The 21,123-nt window shown below is 39.1% G+C and overlaps 1 protein-coding gene across 7 annotated transcripts in view; it reads right to left on the bottom strand.

Annotated features, from left to right (window-relative positions):
- The window catches only part of ICE2 (interactor of little elongation complex ELL subunit 2), a 56,131-nt gene that overhangs the window by 20,315 nt on the left and 14,693 nt on the right, over positions 1 to 21,123 (bottom strand). For 4 of the 7 annotated variants that reach the window (XR_012153965.1, XM_073303629.1, XM_073303631.1 and 1 more), the window contains 7 exons: positions 20,132 to 20,399; positions 18,046 to 18,165; positions 13,564 to 13,698; positions 13,145 to 13,267; positions 11,370 to 11,529; positions 4,493 to 4,677; positions 3,070 to 4,033 (listed from right to left, as the gene is read on the bottom strand). Coding sequence is in view for 6 of the 7 variants with exons in the window: in XM_073303629.1 (XP_073159730.1) it covers positions 3,070 to 4,033; positions 4,493 to 4,677; positions 11,370 to 11,529; positions 13,145 to 13,267; positions 13,564 to 13,698; positions 18,046 to 18,165; positions 20,132 to 20,399 (1,955 nt within the window). In the remaining variant the exon portion in view is untranslated. The remainder of the gene's footprint in view (positions 1 to 3,069; positions 4,034 to 4,492; positions 4,678 to 11,369; positions 11,530 to 13,144; positions 13,268 to 13,563; positions 13,699 to 18,045; positions 18,166 to 20,131; positions 20,400 to 21,123) is intronic. The other 3 variants (XM_073303633.1, XM_073303632.1, XM_073303635.1) reach the window with 3 other exon arrangements.

Below are 21,123 nucleotides of genomic sequence, written 5' to 3'. Positions count from 1 at the left end.
TTGTTAAAGTAATGTTACAGTAATTTATGGGTTTTAATTTCATGTATATAGTTATGATGCTGAAAATGTGTCCTCATGGCTTAAGGTAAGCCCAGGAAAAAGCTCCCCAAGACCAGAGGGGCAGTTCACAGGAACAAACGACATTGGCCTAGGCAACAGCAAAGGATCTGTCGGACTCTCGAGCGAGTCACCCCACTTCCTTTGGTCAGTTTGGGACTGTGATGAGGTAATGCTCACCTGACCCTGAAGGGGGGGCAAAGCCAAGAGGGAAGAAAGAACATGATACAAGGAGGGAGAGACATTAGCCATGCTCTTCCTCTCTCTTCCACCTCCATCTACAGACATCACCACCAAGTGACTGAAGCGCTGATCAAAGGGTGGAGCCTGGCTGAAGGGCAACCAGTCAGCCTGTGATAAGAAGCATCTAAGTTTGTAAGGGCACTGAAAGTGTTAAGATCAGCTTAGAATGCGTTTTGCTTTTATTTCATTTGACCAAATCCAACTTGTTATACTTTGACTTATAATCACTTAAAATCTATCTTTATAGTTAAAAAATCTGTTTGTTTATTCTACCTGAAGCAGTGCATTTGGTTTGAAGTGTGTCAGAGATGCCTTTTGGGATGCCTTTTGTTAAATTGACAAACTCACATAAGCTTGCAGCGTCCAGCGGGCACAACTGGACGCTGCAAGATGGAGGTTCCTAGGGTTGTGTCTGGGACTGGAGATATTGGCTAGTGTCATTCGGTTGCACAATCCAAGCAATTTACATGCCAGAGACTGTGCGTGAACAGCCCAGGTGTGGGGGTTCTCACAGCAGAGCAGGGTAAGGCTGGCTCCCAGAGTCAAGAATCGGAGTGACCTAGCAGATCACTTGTCCAGATAACACCAGACGAACGTCACACCCACCTTGTCCAAGACTCTGGTACTCACATGACTACAACTACAATGCATATTTCAAATGCTGACATCCTGCATACACTCAGGCCAGACAGAAAAGGAGTACTTGTGGCACCTTAGAGACTAACCAATTTATTTGAGCATAAGCTTTTGTGAGCTACAGCTCACTTCACAATGAAGTGAGCTGTAGCTCACGAAAGCTTATGCTCAAATAAATTGGTTAGTCTCTAAGGTGCCACAAGTACTCCTTTTCTTTTTGCGAATACAGACTAACATGGCTGTTACTCTGAAACCTGTCATCAGGCCAGATAGTCAGCCCATCCACTGGGGGCACACAAAAGGGCCAAAAAATCTATTTATGATGCCTTCTGAGAGTTACCTCCATGTAATAGCGCTGGATGCTTAACTGACCCCCAAACTGAGGAGCTGTGAGATGGCATACAAACCTACTTTTGCCCCTGTATCTCTGGGCCAAGTGTAAAAGAACAAATTTGTACCTCTCTGATTGAGGGCAGGTGTGAACACCTGAGGGTGTAATTCCCAGGTTGAGAGGATATACCCACTCTGATTGAGGGCAGGTGTGAACACCTGAGGGTGTAATTCCCAGGTTGAGATGATATACCCACTCTGATTGAGATAGTGTGCTAAAATTAGAAGAGTAGCTGTGGCGGCATGAGGGCTCGCTGCTCTGAGTGTGCACCAGCATCTCTGATACCGCAGCTACACTTCTATTTTTTTAGTACCCTAGGCTGATCACAGCTAGCATGGGTATGTCTCACTGAGCTGGGAATTACATCCTGAGCTGGAAGGGTAAATATATGGTTAGAGTGATGAAAAAAAATTGGATAAAAAAAATGGTGTCGACGAAACTACCTTTTTAAACCCTCATTTCAGCTTAATTGAAAGTTTCCCCAGGTTTTCTTCCTTTTACTATTGCCAGCACCACTCAGAGAGCTAACTTTCAACCACTACCGCCCTCTATCCCTTGCTTCTTAGTTATGGGGTTCCCCATTCATTCAGTATTACTCAGCTGATTCTGGCTTGCTGGCACAATGGCCAGGAGCATTAACACCAAAAGTAAGAAGAGAAAAATGATGTCCTATTGTTTACAAGTTGTACAATACCCATCTCCTTCTTTGGTCACAAATACCCAAAAGTCACCGTCCATTTATTTTCACCACAAAAGGATTAGACAATTTCTTTGGGACTGAAAAGCAGCACTTGATATTGTAAAGCAAACCTCCTTCCACCAGTTTGAATTGAATGGAACATAAAAAGATGGAAGAACACTCTGGAAGTACCTGTTACCTGCTGATGGTTGTTAAGCCAGGCCACAGAAGAGGTGCCCTACCTTAAGGAAAGGGGTGCAGGGACTTAGAGCTGAGACCAGAGGATGAATAGACAAATAATCCCAAAAGAAGCAGAGAACTAAGCCCTACTGGGAGAAAGACTTGTTTGGTTTGTACTGAGACTTCGGACTCTGCTACCCTTAAAGGGGTTTGAACTTTTGGAGCGAGCTGGCCAGAAGGCTGAGTCACATAAACCTCCGAACTGGACTCTAAACTCTGTCAGGAAAACTGAGGCAGAGAAGCTACAGCACTGTGTTCTGCCACAAAAATGCACATGGGGCAGTGATGCAGTGACAGGGACTAATTCTCATTGGCACAAATGATAATCAGACCGTAGATTTTTAGTGAAGATATAAATGAGATAGAGAATAAATGTATTTCAATATATTTTACAAATAATATGGCCATTTTAATGGACCATGAGTGACGAACACAATATTTGGAGTCCCACCAAAGCTTGAGAAGCTGTTGAAAGACCGGGTCCCTTCTTGGCCTGAAAGCTTAGGTACTGTAACTCTTTTTTGCTGGCTCAATAGTAAAATAAATCAAATAAAATTTTACCTTCTTTATACATTTTCCATCAAGGATCAATATAGCTACAAAGATTTTCTGCACATTTTCTGCATTTAAGCAGAGCATCCAAGATTTTCCTTATCACTCACACACAATAAAGTGCTGTTCCAAGCTCCATCACCTCTCCTCCACCCTCAAAAATTAACACATTTGCTACCACTACTGCTTTCAACAGGACTGAATTACGGCTTCTGTGGCTGCCTTATCAAATTCTCCTTCCAACTTTGCATACACTGAACACAACACTTACCCTTTGAAGCTCCCTGAAAATGTGAAGTCCATGTAAGTTTAGGTAAGCTGCTCATATTTGCAGCAGGCTCCACGCTGGAAGCTACAGTGGGTTTTGAAGGTGGTGGCACAAGGCTTGGTGTAGGATTAGAACTTTTATCACAATTTACCAGTGGCTGCTCAGGAGCTTTTGGGGAAGGCGGCTTAAGCAGTTCAGTTTGCATTTTCAAAATTTGTCCAAGAGGGTCAAATTCTTTAGACAGCCTTTTGAAAGGTTTTTTGGAAGCAATTTTCTTCTGGTCTGGGCTCTCTGAAGAGTTAGCCAAGCTACTTGATGAAGTTTGTATTGGGAAGGGTGATTTAGGTATATCTGCTCCAGAGTCTGGATTAGAACTGAACACAGCTGCTTTGCAATATTCCACACTTTTACATTCTGTGTCAATAATCAAACGTTCTTCATCAGTATCACTATTGCAAAAAGAAATGGGAGTCTCATTTACTTCTGTAATTTCAGATTCTCTCTTGAAACTATCAGTTTTAGCCGAAGTATTTAACTTCGTACAACTGTCCAATACTTTGTTTGTGGCCGTACCATGTTGCTCATCATTTAACTCAACTTCATCTGAATCAAGGCCTTTAATGGAGGACTTTTCATCAGAATCAGCCCACATGACATCACCAATCGATGACGGTAGTTGTGTCTTGTTCACATTCTGCATATTACTACATGCTGAAAATCCCTGCTCGTTAACTTTGCTTGTTCCCTCTTCAGCACCATCTCTTACAATAGATACCAACTGTTCCTCTATTTTTAGCTTGTCTGACAGAGTTTTACATATGTTAGCAGGAGGATTTTCCGTTCTGGATGTCTTCAAGGGCTTACATGTTGCTCCAAAGGTCTCCAATTCTGTGACATCATTGTCAAAGTCTAGATCCCTGTGGTCCAGAGTCTGAGTCCTTCTTAATTGACAAGCATCAGGAGGCATCTTCATATAACAAAGAAAAATTAAATCAACAATAAAGTGCATCACAGCAAAGTAAAACAAATTGCTAAATCTAATGCAACAGAGATGCACAAAATGTTGTACCCACCAGACATTATTTTGAAGACGCAAAGAAAAATATTTCAGTAATTTACGTATAAAACACCTCTAAATCTAAGAGTCACAAGAGCCTTTCAAAATATGAATAAAGGGAAGAAACAATATGAAAACTGCCATCTACGTAAGTCACACAAACAAATATATTTAAAGAGGGCACACATCAGTAATCAGACTAGATTGGACAGAAGCATTTAAGAAGAGAGAGATGCATTCAAAAAAACCTCACTCCATAATTCAGTGATAATAATGGAGAGAACCTTGTTCCCCCCCCAATATTACTGCAGAACACAAAGATCAAGGAAATAAGCTAGCATATTTTTGAAAAGACAGACAGCTACATACGTCCCACTGAAACATCTTTTCCTCAAATGGATTGTCCATCAACACAGCAGAGACTGGAATAATTGAATTTTTGGAAGTCAGAGTGTCCAGCGGGATTTCATGAAAAATCTGGTTCTTCTCTCTCACAGTTATCTCTTTTTTTGGGAGTGGTGAGTCAATATAAATCACTTTGACTGGTTTGGCACCTTTTAAGAGAAGGACAGGGTTTACGTTTCCCATACTCTAAAGAAAAATCATTAGGTAATTTAAATATTAAACTTCGTTCCTCTGACTTGTATTCAAAACCATTTTACAGTCAAATTAAAAAGGGTGAAAAAAAAATAATTCGTTTCTATTGCTTATTCGTTGGGGAACAAATACATCTAGGAGAAGTGAAATTTATCAGGTTCCCATGGCAGTAATATGCAATAGGTTGACAGCTTACTTCAGTTTCACATACTATTTAAAAGTGCAGTTCTATCCTGAAAAGTTAATTTGTAAAATTAGCATTTTGGGGTCTCATATTCATTATATCTCACCGATTCCCATATCAAGTATGTTCAGTTTGCAAATAAAAAAAGATATTTTCTCCAACTGCCAGCCTCACAAACTGATCCACGGCTCTGAGCGTCAAGCTTGTTTTTTTCCATTTCATGTCTCATTACCAGCAAGGAATGTTCAGCAACCTAAACTATATCCTTAGCCACAGTCAGTTGTAATGCCCTCCTATTTTTAGACTTTGTCTTAAGTGCAACATTCATATCATAGACAACTTAATCTGAAGACAATGGAGATACCCTTGAAAATGTAGTTAATTTTACGGGGTGGGGGGAGATCAGTGAAATTAATCTTTACAAAATCATTTGAAGGTAAGACACACACTTTAAACAAAAAAAGTATACTGAAGAGTTTGGTTATTTCAGAGAATAAGACCACCCTCTTGATAACATCACACATGATGGGAGCCCTTTAAGTGATAAAGTGTTAATTTAGCATTCTACAGATTAAAGTGAAAACTATCAAATAGGTATGCATTGAGTCAATGCAGTTACAGATTAGACAGTTTGCAAATTTCATGTATTTGTATATGAAGCAAATATTTGTATTCACTCCTTCCAATCCCCTCTTGCCAACTCCCTCCCTGGTATGGAACTCCCATTATCACGGCTTGTCTACATGAACACTTATTTTACAGCAAGCTGGGGTGTGAATCTAACCTGCACCCAGCTCACTGCACACTAAAGCTACGTACACACTGCAGCTTAAGTCAGTATAAGTTACTCACATCCTTGAGAAACATAAGCGACGTTAAGTTATACTGACCTAAGTGCCAGGAGGAAACTTCTCCCGCTGACATAGTTCCTGTCCCTTGTGGGGGCTGGAGCAATTAAGTTGATGGCAGAGCTCTCTCCCTTCGGCTACGGCGGCACAGCTACATCGGTACAGCCATGCCACTGAAAGCGCTGTAGTGTAGCCATAGCCTAAGCGTCCATGTGGCGCTGCCAGCAAAACATTCTGCAGTGCACTTTGATCTGTCCCACTTTGAAATGGGAGCAGATTAAAGCACACCAAAAAACTTTTAGTGCACAGCACCAGGGTCAACATGAACAGAATGCACAGTAGACTGCTGTGGGATAGGTTGACACCCCGGCTTACTGCGAGCTAAGTAAAAATTGGTTAGCAACTGTAATGGGAGGTGGTACAAAGTATTTCCCTACCCACCTAACTCCCAATTATTTGCCTTGGGTATTCAACAAATATTGAAGAAAATACATTTTTTTTTCATTCACACCAAATTTTGAGATTCCATATCACCATCAATTCACAATCCACTGACTCAAGACAACATTTTAACTTCTTTAACAAACTGGAGGAAACAAAGTGAAAAAATGGTCAGAAGGTAGTAGATACGTAAAAAAATTGGGAAGCCTATATTCAAACTTCTGCTAAGATTCATCTGCCAACAAAAAAATTTGTATTTGCATGACTTAATTGGTTTAGACTAGGGCTGTCGATTAATCGCGGTCAACTCAGGAGATTCACTCAAAAAAATTAATCGCAATTATAAAATTAATCACGATTAATAGCAGTTTTGAAATTTATTAAACATTTTGGATGTTTTCTACATTTTCATTTATATTGTATTCTGTGTAATAATTGAAATCAAAGTGTATATTATTTTTGAGTATAAATATTTGCACTGCAAAATAACAAAAAACAGTATTTTTCAATTCACCCCATACAAATACAAATACTGTAGTGCAATCTCTGTCGTGAAAGTGCAACTTACAAATGTAGATTTTTTTTTTTGTTACGTAACTGCACTCAAAAAACAAAATAATATAAAACTTCAAGAAGTCCACCAGTCCTACTTCTTGTTCAGCCCTCTTCTTATTTACAGTGTCATCAGAAAGTGAGAACAGGCATTTGCATGGCACTTTTGTAGCTGGCATTGCAAGGTATTTACGTGCCAGATATGCTAAACATTCGTATGACCCTTCATGCTTCGACCACCATTCGAGAAGACATGCTTCCATGCTGATGATGCTCGTTAAAAAAAAGTGTTAATTAAATTTGCGACTGAACTCCTTGGGGGAGAACTGTACGTCCCCTGCTCTGTTTTACCCGCATTCTGCCATATATTTCATGTTATAGCAGTCTCGGATGATGACCCAGCACATGTTCTTCATTTTAAGAACACTTTCACTGCAAATTTGACAAGATGCAAAGAAGATACCAAAATGAAATTTCTAAAGATAGCTACAGCATTCGACCCAAGGTTTAAGAATCTGAAGTGCCTTCCAAAACCTGAGAGGGATGAGGTGTGGACGATGCTTTCAGAAGTCTTAAAAGAGCAACACTCCGAGGCGGAAACTACAGAACCTGAACCACCAAAAAAGAAAAATCAACCTTCTTCTGGTGGTATCTGACTCAGATAATGAAAATGAACATGCATCGGTCCGCACTGCTTTGGATTGTTATCGAGCAGAACCCGTCATCAGTATGGACGCATGTCCTCTGGAATGGTGGGTGAAGCATCAAGGGACATATGAATCTTTCGTACATCTGGCACATAAATATCTTGCGACACCGGCTACAACGGTGCCATGAGAATGCTTGTTCTCACTTTCAGATGCCATTGTAAACAAGAAGTGGGCAGCATTATCTTTTGCAAATGTAAACAAACTTGTTTGTCTAAGACATTGGCTGAACAAGAAGTAGGAATGAGTGGACTTATAGGCTCTAAAATTTTATATTGTTTTCTACATTTGTAAGTTCAACTTTCATGATAAAGAGATTGCACTACAGTCCTTGTAGTAGGTGAATTGAAAAATACTATTTCTTTCGATTTTTTACAGTGCAAATACTTGTATGCAAAAATAAATATAAACTGAGCACTGTACACTTTGTATTCTGTGTTGTAACTGAAATCAATATATTTGAAAATGTAGAAAACACCCACAAATATTTAAATAAATGGTATTCTATTATTGTTCAACAGCACGATTAAAATGTGATTACTTTTTTTAAAATTGCACGATTGAGACGCAATTACTTTTTTTTTTTTAAATCGCTTGACCACCTAGTTTAGACTAAACTACAAGTTTTTTGTGTTTTCTACTGGCAGGAGTTTCTTCTACTAACCTAACTTATTTATAGAACAGTACATTGTAACACTGGCCCTTTCAATTCCAGGAAGTTTTTACTAATTTGTTTTATGAAACTATAGGTGGATGTTTTTCTGAAGCTCTCTTATTATACAGTTAATTCTTCTATACCATCCCTACATTACTATAATTTATAAAATTTGCAAGGAACACATTTACTTACTTCACAAAGAGCACAGCTTACAATTTTAAAACACAAGGAGGGCATTTCACTGCAATAATGTGATATAAAATAGCGTGTCCAAACTCAATGTTAATTGCAATATCTCTAGAGATTGTTACTATTCTCAGTAACAAGGTAGGACAAGGTCTAAAAAACTATCAGTTTCTCTCCTTAAGAACAGAGAAGTAACTTCAGTAGCTGATTTTTTTAAAGTTTACTTTTTATGATAATTGCCATGAAACTGGACCTTTTTTCCTTTACAGAAAAAGAAATTTCCTTCTTGGCTCATTTCCAGATTATTATAGAAAACTGCCTCATGTTTTCCTTCAATGAATTTATGGAATAAATTAATAACTCCAGCTAAACTATATTAACTGAACGGATTTTTAACTGAAAAGCATAATAATATTGAGCAGAAAGGCCATGATACCTGCATCCTAGATGGCTGCTTCCTCCTGAAGCACCAAAATCACAGCTATAAAAATAGCTGAATTTTCATGCTCCCTGACTTTGTTTTTAAATGAAAGAAAAACCCAAACATGCAGATCATGGTACAACACTGAAATGTAATTCTGAGACAACTAATGGCTTTTATGAGATGGGATGGCATCTTTCAAATAATATCACAAGATTCTTCTTCCCACCCCCTTCTGCTTCATCAGAAGGAGTCTTGCTGTTCTTTGATATAGTTAATAGCTTTCACTTAACGGAATTATCTGAGATAGGTATTGGTGTATAGTGTTGCTACATTTGATATAGGTCACCATGACAGTAATAAATGTTATATAACTGAAATGAAATAATTCTGTTGTTGATGTGTGAACTAGATTAGAAACCAGCTTTGTCTCCCAGGGCCCCAGGGCTAACAGGTGGAAAAAAATATTTCAGTCAGAAAAATAAGTACACAGTAAACACACTGGAGATATTAAGGTGTGCCATTTTTACAGTCAATTTGTTGACCATAACTGCACTTTTACAGTTGACAAAAATATATCAGATACACATTAAACCATATTCACTGAAGATGATATGAGGTGTTAAATCACATCCATGTTTTGTTTTATTTTTTAATCTGATTACAGTATGTCTGGGTATATTGATTAATCCATTTTAAGTCATTGGTTTTTGCTTTTCAAAATGATCAAACACACTGGAAACACACAATATCTGAGTCAAAAATTCAAAAATTCTCAAGTTTTGGAACATCATTTTTGTAGGTGTTCATTTGCAAGGAAGAGCAACATACATACTCTTGAGAAGAACAAATCCTGTAGACTTTCAAAAGTGACACTGAAATGATAGGTGTGCCACATGTATGAAGTAATCTTTTGTTTTAAACCAGTGGTTCTCAACCTTTTTTTATTATAAAATTTATTAAAAATTTTTTAATGAAGGTGGAAATCTTAGGCAGTCTGTGGACCCCCAAGGTCCGCAGACCACAGGCTGAAAACCAATGTTTTAAACACTGAGATTGGTCATGACAATAGGAACAATTGACTTGGGTTACTTCTAACAGAGTGAGTGTATTTGATTTAGGCCTAAACTTTTAAAGGTATTTAGGCATTTAGTGCACACATCATTGCAACACTTAACTGATTCAGGAGCCTAAAGGTATGACAACATTACAAAATTAAGTCAACCTAAGTTACGTTAACATACAGTCACCGCAGTAATTAAATTGCTTTTGCATGTCCACACTACGCTCCTTGTGTCAGTGATGTATGTGCTCACCAGCAGCGCTTGCACTGATTTAACTGTCAGCGTGGTGCATTGCGGGAAGGCTTCTGAAATGCAGCAGCAGTCGACATAAGCAACGCAGTATCTACACTGACACTGCATCAACCTAACTATAATCGACCTAAGCACTACACTTCTCACGAAGGTAGAGTTATTAAATCGTTGTAGTGGGTGAATTACATAGAAAGGAGCTACATTTTACTGTGGACGCTTACAGAGCTAGGTTGATATATGCTGCCTTACGTCAACCTAACTCTGTAGTATCAACCAGGGCTCAGTCTCATTTTCAAAAAAGATTTAAACACTTGGAAGCCAAAAAGTGCTTAAATCCTCTCTGAAATTGAGATTTAGGCTCCTAAATCAGTTAGAAAAGCTACTAGAAACTTCCAGAAAGACTGTTGTGAACGCCGAGTAATTTTCTATGGGCCAATCAAGTCTAAAAACCAGAGTAACCCAAAAGGGCCTAAGCTCATCTCTCTCTCTGCTTTTGTTGGTTTTATTTTGTGTTCATTTTTTCCCTTTGCTTTTCTTTATTTTCTGATGCCAGTCATGAATGCCATGCCTATAGACTTGAAGTCAAGGAATTTCTCAGATTTTACCAATGAACTCTAGGTGATAGACTTGGTTTTGCCTGAACATTCTGATGGCAGTGCCACTGGTTCCTGTTACCAGGAAAGAGGGGGAAACTACATCTAGCTATGAGATTGTGCCTCTAATCCACCCTTTTCAATCAGAGAATTTACATGGACCAGACTCTGTATGCCTAAGGAAAGAGCCATAACCCCACCATGAAACTGTCTAAAATGACTATCCCCATCTACCACCAGACCAGAAAAGGAGTACTATTTTCTTATTTTTCCCTTCTCTTGTCTTCTTTTTGTTGGCCGGTGTGTGTTTATGCAAACTGATTTGACAAAACTTAAAAAGCCTGAATGCTCTATCTGAAACACAATCACCATTCCCTCATTAAGAAACAAAGCTGGTTTTGTAACTTGTAAATGTTTCCTGCACACTTAGATTAATTAAGTGGAAGGGTTAACGTGTAGTATGATTACTGAGAAGTTAGATCTCAGACCATTAAAAAGAATCCTAAGCTACAAGATAGCGGTGCGGTGCAAAAGAAACACCTAAGTAATCTTATAACAATGAAAACAGAAGCACATATTTGGCTAATAATTCATAGTGTTACAGGGAATCAATGTATAAGCATAAGTATGCATATGTAGGGAAAGACTATTTGGACAATTAGGATTTTGAAATTCTCTTCTCTGTGTACCTCTGGAAAGGTGACTATAAAAACCACAAACCCCGTGAACAAAACATACTGTACCTGCAACAGGGATCATTTTAACAGAAACTGGTATTTCCCACTGTTCCTTGTAGTTTAGTCCATGATTATTCAACAAAGTAAATAATGACTGACTATTTAAAACTACTTGTGGACAATATTTTAAAGCAAGCTTTTCAGCATTTGGATCCAAACTAATGTCCTAAAACAAATTAATAAAAAAAAAGAAATAAACAATGACATTTTAAACATTAACAAGCAAAAACAAGTTAATTAAAATATCCAGTTTTTTTTAGATTACTGAATAAAAAATATTTGAAAACAAATATTCAAACACAACATTAACGTTCGAGTTCAGAATCAAAGAAACTTTAAGGCAAGACCCTAGAAGTGTTCTCTGCATCCTATACATACATATTGTAGCACAAAAAATTACCAGGAAAAAAGGGAACAAAGAAAAGCAATAAACAGCTGCATGACACTTAAAACAAAACAACTCCCCCCACATCTCTCTCTCTCACACACACAGTTAGTACTTTGAGTCAGATAAATCACAAATACAAGCATATAACACAACACACTGAAGAGTCAATTTCAACTAATGGAGCATCACTCTTCTTGTTCATTAGAATATCATAGGATTCTCTTGTATCCTTGACATTTAGAAGATGTCATCACCTTATGGGCCCAGAAATAGCATTAGCAGTTCCAACACAAAAAAAAATTATGGTGAAGTTAAATATGCAGGCACACATCAGTGATCTGAGTAAATATTACCTTTCAAGAATGTTAAACACAAAATCCAAGTATGATAAACGCAAGAAATGCAGAATTAAGATTATGAAACTTGCCATGAATTATGCTTGTGCGTCTACACAAGCATGAGGATATTGTAATTGGAGGCATGGGGTGATGAGATGATGAGAGCTGGAATGATCAGAATTGGCAATGTGGGGAACTCAAGAGCAGTTCAGGACAGTACAAAAATGTGAGGAAGGAGGAACCACTAGCTATTTCTTCCTTTCTTTCAAGGTTCTTGCCAGTGAACTATATGTAGTTCACAGCAGCAGGACTACCCTTTGATGAACCATGGGACATGTTAATGGTTTCATCCTGACTTCTCTTGCAACTCAGACATTTCCAAGCCCCAACCCTCCAAAATCTCTGTGTCTCTTGAATGGTCAATGCATAACTTATGAACATAGCTCCTATATTAGTGTACAACAAGTTATGTAGAATACGTATTTTTTTAAAAAAGCCACATCACATGGCATTTGTGATAGGAGACAACTGCTTCTTATCACTTTATGTAAGGATACTAGTAATAATTTAAGATATCTTTTCAGGAAATAATCTAGCATATAGCCTAATAAACTATTTAACTCAAACACGGAGTTCACATTCTGTGACAAATAAATTCCATAAGGAGAAAAAAAAATCCTTTGTAAACTAATTTTTTTGTATAATCAAACTCTTTTCATTACATATATATTGATATTTTAATTAAAAAAAAAGATAATTTTAAAATGAATACAAAACTAGATCCTTAACCAGAGTACTTGTAAACAATAGCTCTATCTAAATTCATTAGAGGTTACAGATAGCTGGCATGTCACATTCTAAGGGCCTCATCCAACGTCTATTGAAGTGAACGGAATTTACTGCAGTGAGCATCGGATCAGGCTGTTAGTGCTATTTCAAACTTTAAAAATGGGAGGATGATTGTTGTAACAGAAACGCTACATTGATCATACACCACTAAAAAGAATGATGTGAATTACATTATTACATACATTATAACAACAATAGTTACTCACATTATGCATAGCAGAAGCTCTCTGTTCTGGAGTTGCAACAGATGCTACAGTTTTATAATCTACGGATAGCTGTAGTTGCGTATGCATGGCAGGTGACAATATTTTAAGAAATCTTGCCTTTCCCTTGAATAAAATAAAGCAGCATCAGACATTTATTGGCATCAGTGTTGGCATTTTGATTGTTTATATAAATTTCCTCTAAAAATGTAAGATTCTCATATTTTAAAAATATTCATACAGAACGGTTACCTTCCAGTCTCCAAAATAATTTAGTTATTAGCAAAGCAATGCAAGTTGTAACCTATAGTCCAAGCATGGAAGAATGATCTCAATCAATGTAGCATTACATAATGTAATGCATGTTTAATTCAGGTTATCAGAAAATAATATCTGAACTTAGAGAGAGAGAGAGATGTTACCAATGCAAGTAGTTTTTTCTCCAGCTTTAAGGTCAACTCTGTGCTAAATTTGCCTCCCATGATACTGGTGATTTCATGGAGAATGTAGAATTCAGGGTACTTCTTCACATGTCCAATACAAGCACGTAAAAATTGCTAAAGGGGGAAAAAAACAAAAAAGGATGTTACAAAGCCTATGTATCAATACCATAACAGTTTCATAAAAATTAGAATGCTGCTGCAAAAGTTACATCTGCCTGTATTTTCAGCTATGAGAAAGAATGCATATTTCATCCATTTCTGTGAATAGATTTGTTAAAAATATTTCTTTATTCTTCTTTAGAATTCAGTTTAACAGTTTGTGACAAGAGGAAAAAGGAAAAATTGAGGTTGGTAGAAGGCTGCTTGTTGTTTGTTTTAAAAGCACTGCCCCAAAAAGGAGGTGGGGAGGGATAGCTCAGTGGTTTGAGCATTGGCCTGCTAAACCCAGGGTTATGAGTTCAATCCTTGAGGGTGCCACTTAGGGATCTGGGGCAAAAATTGGGGATTGGTCCTGCTTGGAGGAGGGGATTGGACTAGATGACCTCCTGAGGTTCCTTCCAACCCTGATATTCGATGAACTTCTATGAACTCTATGAGGTGTGTAGGCGCTCATATAACACTGTGATGGAGGAAGAGATAGGAACCTAGAGAGACAAAGGGAATATCTTGTGGTTAAGAGACAGGAATGGAAGTCACAAGATGTAGATTCTATTCTTGGATCTGGCACTGAGTCCCTGTGTGATCCTTTGCAAATCACTGAGTCCAGATTTTTAAAAATTGGTCTTCAAAAATATCCACAAATTGTGGGCACAAACGCAATTAAGGTCTTAGAAGCCTAAGTATTTGATTTTCCCAAAAATCAGGTACTGAAACTACTAAATAACCTTAACTGCACTTACCCATTTGCAGCTACAAAAACAGGAGTTTGTATAAGGACCACATTTTCAGGCTGGTCTTAGATTTCTGAGGCCTCAGTTTCTTCAACTGTAAAATGCGCGAGACTACATCATTAATCCCCTAATTTTTCCAGAACTCTGAGTTCTTTATAAAGGTAGCAGAAAATAAGATGCTATCAGATAATGGGACATGGTTCTCTGCATGGGGTGTGTGTGAAAAAGGCTTTGCGGTTGCTGAAAGTAGATAATTAAGCCATTATAATTATAAAAGGTGGAAACATGCCAAACTTGGAAAAATTACATTCTGAAGGAACTAGGAAGGGAATATGAAAGCTTTTGGCTAAGTTATACATTGGTTTTAAGACTGGAGGCAGTATTAAAAGAACTAATTTAGTTTTCCATATTTAGGAAGGTATCAAGGGAGGATAGAGAAAAATTAAACATCTGCCGGCCTTGTTCCCAAGGGAAAAGATATTGGAAACAATGATAAAGAATTAAAACATCTATAAGTGTGAAAAGTATTAAAAGCAGAGCTCAGTATGGGTTTATTTAAGAAAGGATTGTCTAGATCAGTACTCTGAACAATCTAACTAAATTAATCAATTGCCAGAAGAGAAGAAAGTATATTCTGTAATTTATCATAAAAGCATTTGGTACTTTACCACGTTATGTATTACTCTGATCCAGAAAGCTTGGAAGTATTATAGAACCAAGACTACTGGTACGGATGAAATGTTGTTTTAGGGAAATGAAACCAGTCTTGATAAGAAAAAACAGTATGGGGTGGACAAACGTATTCAGATATAATTTGTATTGTGGTAGCACCTACATGCTCCAGTCCTGTACCAGGGCCTCAGAATGTGAGGCATTGTACAAACACAAAACAGAGAAGTATAGGATACAAATGTGCTTAATGGGTTTTTATTTTTGGTTGTTTTTTTTTTGCTGTTGTTTTTCCATTGCATAAAATACCATGAGTTTATCATTTTGAAAGTGGCTAAAAGTTCCTATGATCTTGTTTTGGGGGTTCTGCAGAGGATGAGGAAGGAATAAACAAAATCAGGGAAACAGATTACGGTAATCTTCCTATCTCCCACACTTTCCCCCCCAAATTTTAAAAGCCTTTAAAAAAAATAAATCTGTGTCTTTTTTTTCTTCTTCAAGAAGCCAGCTAAGTCATCTGTGACCGTGGTATTTGAGATCCATAGGTAACGTTTGTTGTTCTGCTGTACTGGAATTAGCACAGAGAGGGAAAAGCTCTCAGAAAACTTTTGGAGTTTTATGTAGAACGCAAATAAATACTTATTACTACTAATACATTTAGTCTATGGAGCTGTAATGATCACTGTTAATACAGTATATGAAGGCATAAGGAGTACTTAAAAATAAGGTTTTTATTCAGATACCAATCTGTAAATACATGTTTCGGCCAATCAGTTTGCATTGAACTAGTTAAGTCTTTCTCTCAGCAAATAAGCAACTTTCTTTGGAGGCTCAGCCTTCTAGTTGGACTCTGAAACACCCTTAATAATTCCTTTTTCATGGTATCTATTTTATGTAGGTTTCAGGTGAAGGATGCAAGGGTAAAGAGGAAGGGAATGTCCCCTGTGGAAACACATTCATTTGCATGTGAACCCTGGACGCGGAAAAAAATTACACTAATTTCACATCACCTACTCATGGACTTTAGTAATTCATTACTTGCACCAACTAAAAATTATTCCATTCTCTGTCTACAATTGCTGCTTCAAAGATGACTGGAGTCAAGTAATTTTGTTAAATATAAATCACAGACTAGAGGACATGGAGGAATGAGGCCACATTTTGTGACCAGATGTAGGGTCCTCTGTTTAAAAAAAAAAAAGGACACAAACTGCAACAATAGACAATATATAACAAGGGTAGAGAACAAATTAAGGCTAATCTCAATTTTAAACAAATCTATGTTTTTATTCCTTATTGTTTCTTTTCTGAAACAACACTAAAGCTATAATGTAGAACAGGATTCTAATAATTGTGTCTACCCAAACTATTTCTCAACTACAGAACAAATCTGTCTTGTGTACGAGAAACTGCAAAGCAAGAAAATGTTAAGGTAAAATAAGATCAGCCTTATTACCAAATTTAGCTGAAGTAACTACTCACTAAGAAATATTGTAATTATTATGATGTGTGGACTGAGACAGTGCTCTGTGCTATAAGACAGAAAGTAACACATTTTCCATCTGGAAGAGTTTACCATTCTAACACAATAATAGACTATTTCACGTCAAGGTAAGTCACTACTAGAAATATACACAATTATCAAAATGTTTTATTTTATTAGTACTTTCTCCACTTCATCTCTAACAAATAAAAAAACTTCTAATTAAAATTTATATTTGCCAACTTCATATTCAGGGTCCCCCACATGTCTGCTCCCATTGCAAATTAGTACAGGAATAAGGCAGAAATTCAGATCTTGCCATTCATATTCTTATGATGCTCTTATTTTTGCCATTCACTATTTAACAGTTTTAAAGGAATATGTACCACTGTAGCAGAAAATATTTGGGACCTAACAGAGAGCTGCCTTCACCCTACTTCACTATGACATATGACATCAGATAGATAACACTGCCTTCACTTTTCTATGATAGTGATTTCGAGTGAGTCCAAGGAGGTATAGCAAAGTCTTATCTCATACTGAGGGAATTCTGTGCCAAAAATTAAAATTATATGCACATTTTAAAATTCTGCACATTTTAACTGTCAATAAATAAATGTGGCTCCAGCCTGGCAGTGGGGAGCACTGGCCACTGGCTGCATTAAGGTGGGAGATCACCCTGAAGCTCCCACCTGCTGCAGTACAGGGACTTGGCAGTGAGGCTGCACCTGACCCTGACACGGTGCAAGGGCTGGGCTTGCCCCAGAAACAACCTGGGGCCTTGCCCCACTGTGCGAGGCACACCAGGTATGGCTTGGCAGGCTCAGCCCAACAGGATCCAAGTATGGAGGGGCTTAGTGCGGGGGGATCCAGGTGTGGAGTGAGAGGTTTCTGTGGTGGGGCAATCTGGGTGCGGGAGGCTCAGTGGGAGATCTGAATACACAGGGGCTCGTTGGGGGGTTCCGGGTGCAGGGGCAATGGGTTTCTGCAGGTGGTTGGGGCTCAGCATGGGGGTCTGGGTTGGGGGAGATGGGGTTTGGGAGGGGGGAGGTTTAGTGGAGGCAGTCCAGTGCTGGGGGGTGGGGCTTGATGGGGTTGGGGTCTAGGTGCAGCTGGCTGGGGCTCAGTGGGATGGGGATTGGGTGTGGGGGGCTTGTCAGAGGGGTCCAGGTGTAGGGAGGTAGGGCTTGTCAAGGTGATGGTTCGATGGGCCTACCTAACGGGGGAGCCCCAGCTGCTGCCGAAGGGACACTGCATGCTTCACTGATGACAAACTACATTTCTTTATTTATATTCAATTACCTCAGTTTACTGAATTTATACTCTGCACATCTGCTCATCCCTGGCTAGTATGTTATTTCCCCCCCGAATATTTTCATCTATTTATTCAATGAATGAATGCACAAACATTTCTGTTACCTCAGTATAAAGCAGTGCATCCTCAGAGATGGTATCATAATCCTGAACGCAACTCTTGGCTGCATTTTGTGCAAACTTCAAAAATTCTGCAATTTCACTGTTCAGAAATTCTTTCATTTGCTGAAACAAGAAAGACGACAAAAAAAGAGAGTCAAATTTTGAAGATAGCAAGAAAAAACAAAAAATAACCCCCCCCATAACTTAACTGTAATTGTAAAGGTAAACCCTTATTGCATATTTACAAAGCATCCAGTAGGTTATTTAAATCACACAAGAAGTGACATGTCTAGAAAGGCAATGCAGGTATCTTGGTGAAGAACTGAAGACATTATGGCCCAGATCTCACTAGATATTCTACACTGCTAGATCTTGGTACACCTCCACTGAAGTCAATACAAAAGAATATTACAGAATGGGAGCCTATTTCCTTAAGAAAAGAAGCTTCCTTCCTGCAACAAATATTAGTTTAACCAAGGAGCATGATGCACAGGCATTGTCAGAGCAAGTTGACACGAGCCCTGTCTACATTAGCACTTACAATGCTACTAACAATAGCACGCTAGCCCTGTTGCTGAAAAAAATGGGTACTAATTTTTCTAGTGTAGATATATCCATTGTCACAGCATAAGAGAATGGAATTGCCATAAATAAAGAACCACAAGACCATCAATGTAACGGAGCAACAGCCCCAGCCAATCAATCAGTTAATGCCACTTACAGGACTCATATCTAATGATGCACCCAGGGCTTTGGAGCTGTGCTCCGGCTCTGCTCCAGCTCCAGGCAAAAACCTGCAGCTCCACTGCTCCGGAGCTGCTCCGCACTCCAGCTCTGGGCTCTGCTCCAAAGCTCTGGATGCATCCAGCCAGCATGGGAAAGAAATACAGTAGCTCATTGTCTAGAACATTTTTGCTCAGAATAACTAAAAGAGTGAATATTTGTGCATTTCTACTCCAGTGAGTAGACTACGTGCTATAGCAAGTACTGAAGGTCAACATGAAGGTTTCCAATGGTGTTAATGAGTTAGTCTTGTATTACGGGATGCAGCCTAAGATATAATCAGCATATAGAATCATAGAAATGTGGGCTTGGAAGGAACCTTGAGAGGCAGCATCAAGTACACCTAGACCACTGCAGCAGTGTCTCTAACCTGAAAAACCCCCAATGATGGGAATTCCACAACCTCCCACAGAAGTGCTTACCTATCTTTATGGTCAGAATGTTTTTTTCTGATATCAAATCTAAATATCCCTTGCTACAGACTAAACCCATAATTTCTTGTCCTACCAGTGGACATGGAGAACAATTGATCACCATCCTCTTTATAACAGTCCTTAACATATTTGAAGACCTACCAGGTCTGGAGCCAGGCTGGAGCTCCTTTGTGTCCTCCCCCCAGACCTCTGCCAGCATTGCTCTGCCCGAGGTCCTGCAGCTCTCTCAGACAGACAGACAGAGCATCCACTCTCCTCCAGCTCTAACAGGGAACTGATCTTGCTCTGGCCCTGCAGCTCTTCTTATACTAGCCTGCTGGGCCCTGATTGGCTGCTTCCCACACAGCTGCTGTAGACAGCTTGAGGGACCTCTCTACTATCCTTTTCTGGGGCGGGATGTGGCAGGGCCTCCACCACCCGCCACAGAAGGACAGAGCCGTCATGATGCATCTAACTTCTAATACAGTTAAAATATTTGTCCATGACATTATGAAATTCTACATGTGTGTCCTCCACTTACTACTTATTTTATGGTCAATTCATCACTTTCATTTCTCCAATAACTACCATCATAGCAACTGACTTAAGGACAGGAAAGCCAGGAGGCATCAAGGCAACTATTCAACTATGTTTTTAGAGTAACATGACATCAACTATCCTAAAAAAGCCTCAGTAAAACAACAATGTACATTTTTAGTTATCTTTAAAAAAAAATCAAATTTCATTGTTGGGGAGATAAAACATGTCGGAAATTGGAAATGTTTAAGGACTTATAATTATTACAATCACATTTTTATCAAACGACTTTTAGAAAATTTCCCTTGGATTATTACAACAAGGAATATTAGGAGAAAAACAATTTTAACGCTTACCAAATACTGGGAATATTCTCTTTGATATGTTGCAGTAAATTGGTAGGATGCAGGGTTTTTTGAAAACTTAGTCATTAGATATAAATATGTTTTCTGCTCCTTCTCAGTTAGACTAGAGACATAAGGATACGGGATTCTGGGCTCTGGAAAAGGATTATCATCAGCTGTGGGTTTAACTTCCTCCTCAGCTTGAGCTGCAGCCTGTGTGTTAAATGATTTTGCATCTTCTACAGAGTTTATTGATGCCTCTACATTTTCTTCTTTATGTCTGAAAGAAAAGTAATAAGTGAAACAATTTACACTTTTCACATGAAGACTTGTATTTGAGAAAACTGATGCTGACAGTCATGGAAGACCTTAAGATTTCCAATCATTGGACAAAATACATCATAATTAAGGCTAAGTTTTATTCACAGGTACTTTTACTAAAAGTCAAGGACAGGTCCCAGGCAGTAAACAAAAATTCATGGCCCCTGACCTGTCCATGACTGTTACTAAAAATACCTGTGAATAAAACTTGTGGGGGGATGGTGCCCGGGGGCCCTGCGGGTGCTGGGGGAAGGCAGCCTGGCTGCGTGCAGGGGGAAGAGGGGGACAGGCAGTGGCTTGCAGCCTGGGATCCCTGCTGGTGCTGGTGGGGCTGGCAGGCTCCCTACCCGGCTCTGCACCACCCCCAGCAGCAGAGTTTGGGTGTGGGAGGGCACGGAGGGTTGGGGCATGGGACGGGCTCTGGGCAGCACCTACCTGGGGGGCTCCGGGAACCACGGCCAATGGGAGCTGTGGGAGTGGTGCCTGCAGGTGGAGCTGCCTTGCCACACCTCTGCTTAGCAGCTAAGCACGGGGGATGTCGCCACTTCTGGGGAGACCCCCAGGTAAGTACCACCCAGAGCCCGCCTCACCCCGTCCCACGCCCCAACCTCCTGCCCCCTCCCACACCCAAACATTGTTGCTGGGGTGGGGGGTGTGCGGTGGCCCGGGACTGACCTAGCAGC

Source organism: Lepidochelys kempii, chromosome 10 (assembly GCF_965140265.1).
Source record: "Lepidochelys kempii isolate rLepKem1 chromosome 10, rLepKem1.hap2, whole genome shotgun sequence".
Taxonomy (NCBI): domain Eukaryota; kingdom Metazoa; phylum Chordata; order Testudines; family Cheloniidae; genus Lepidochelys; species Lepidochelys kempii.
This window is presented reverse-complemented; position numbering and strand designations above follow the sequence as displayed.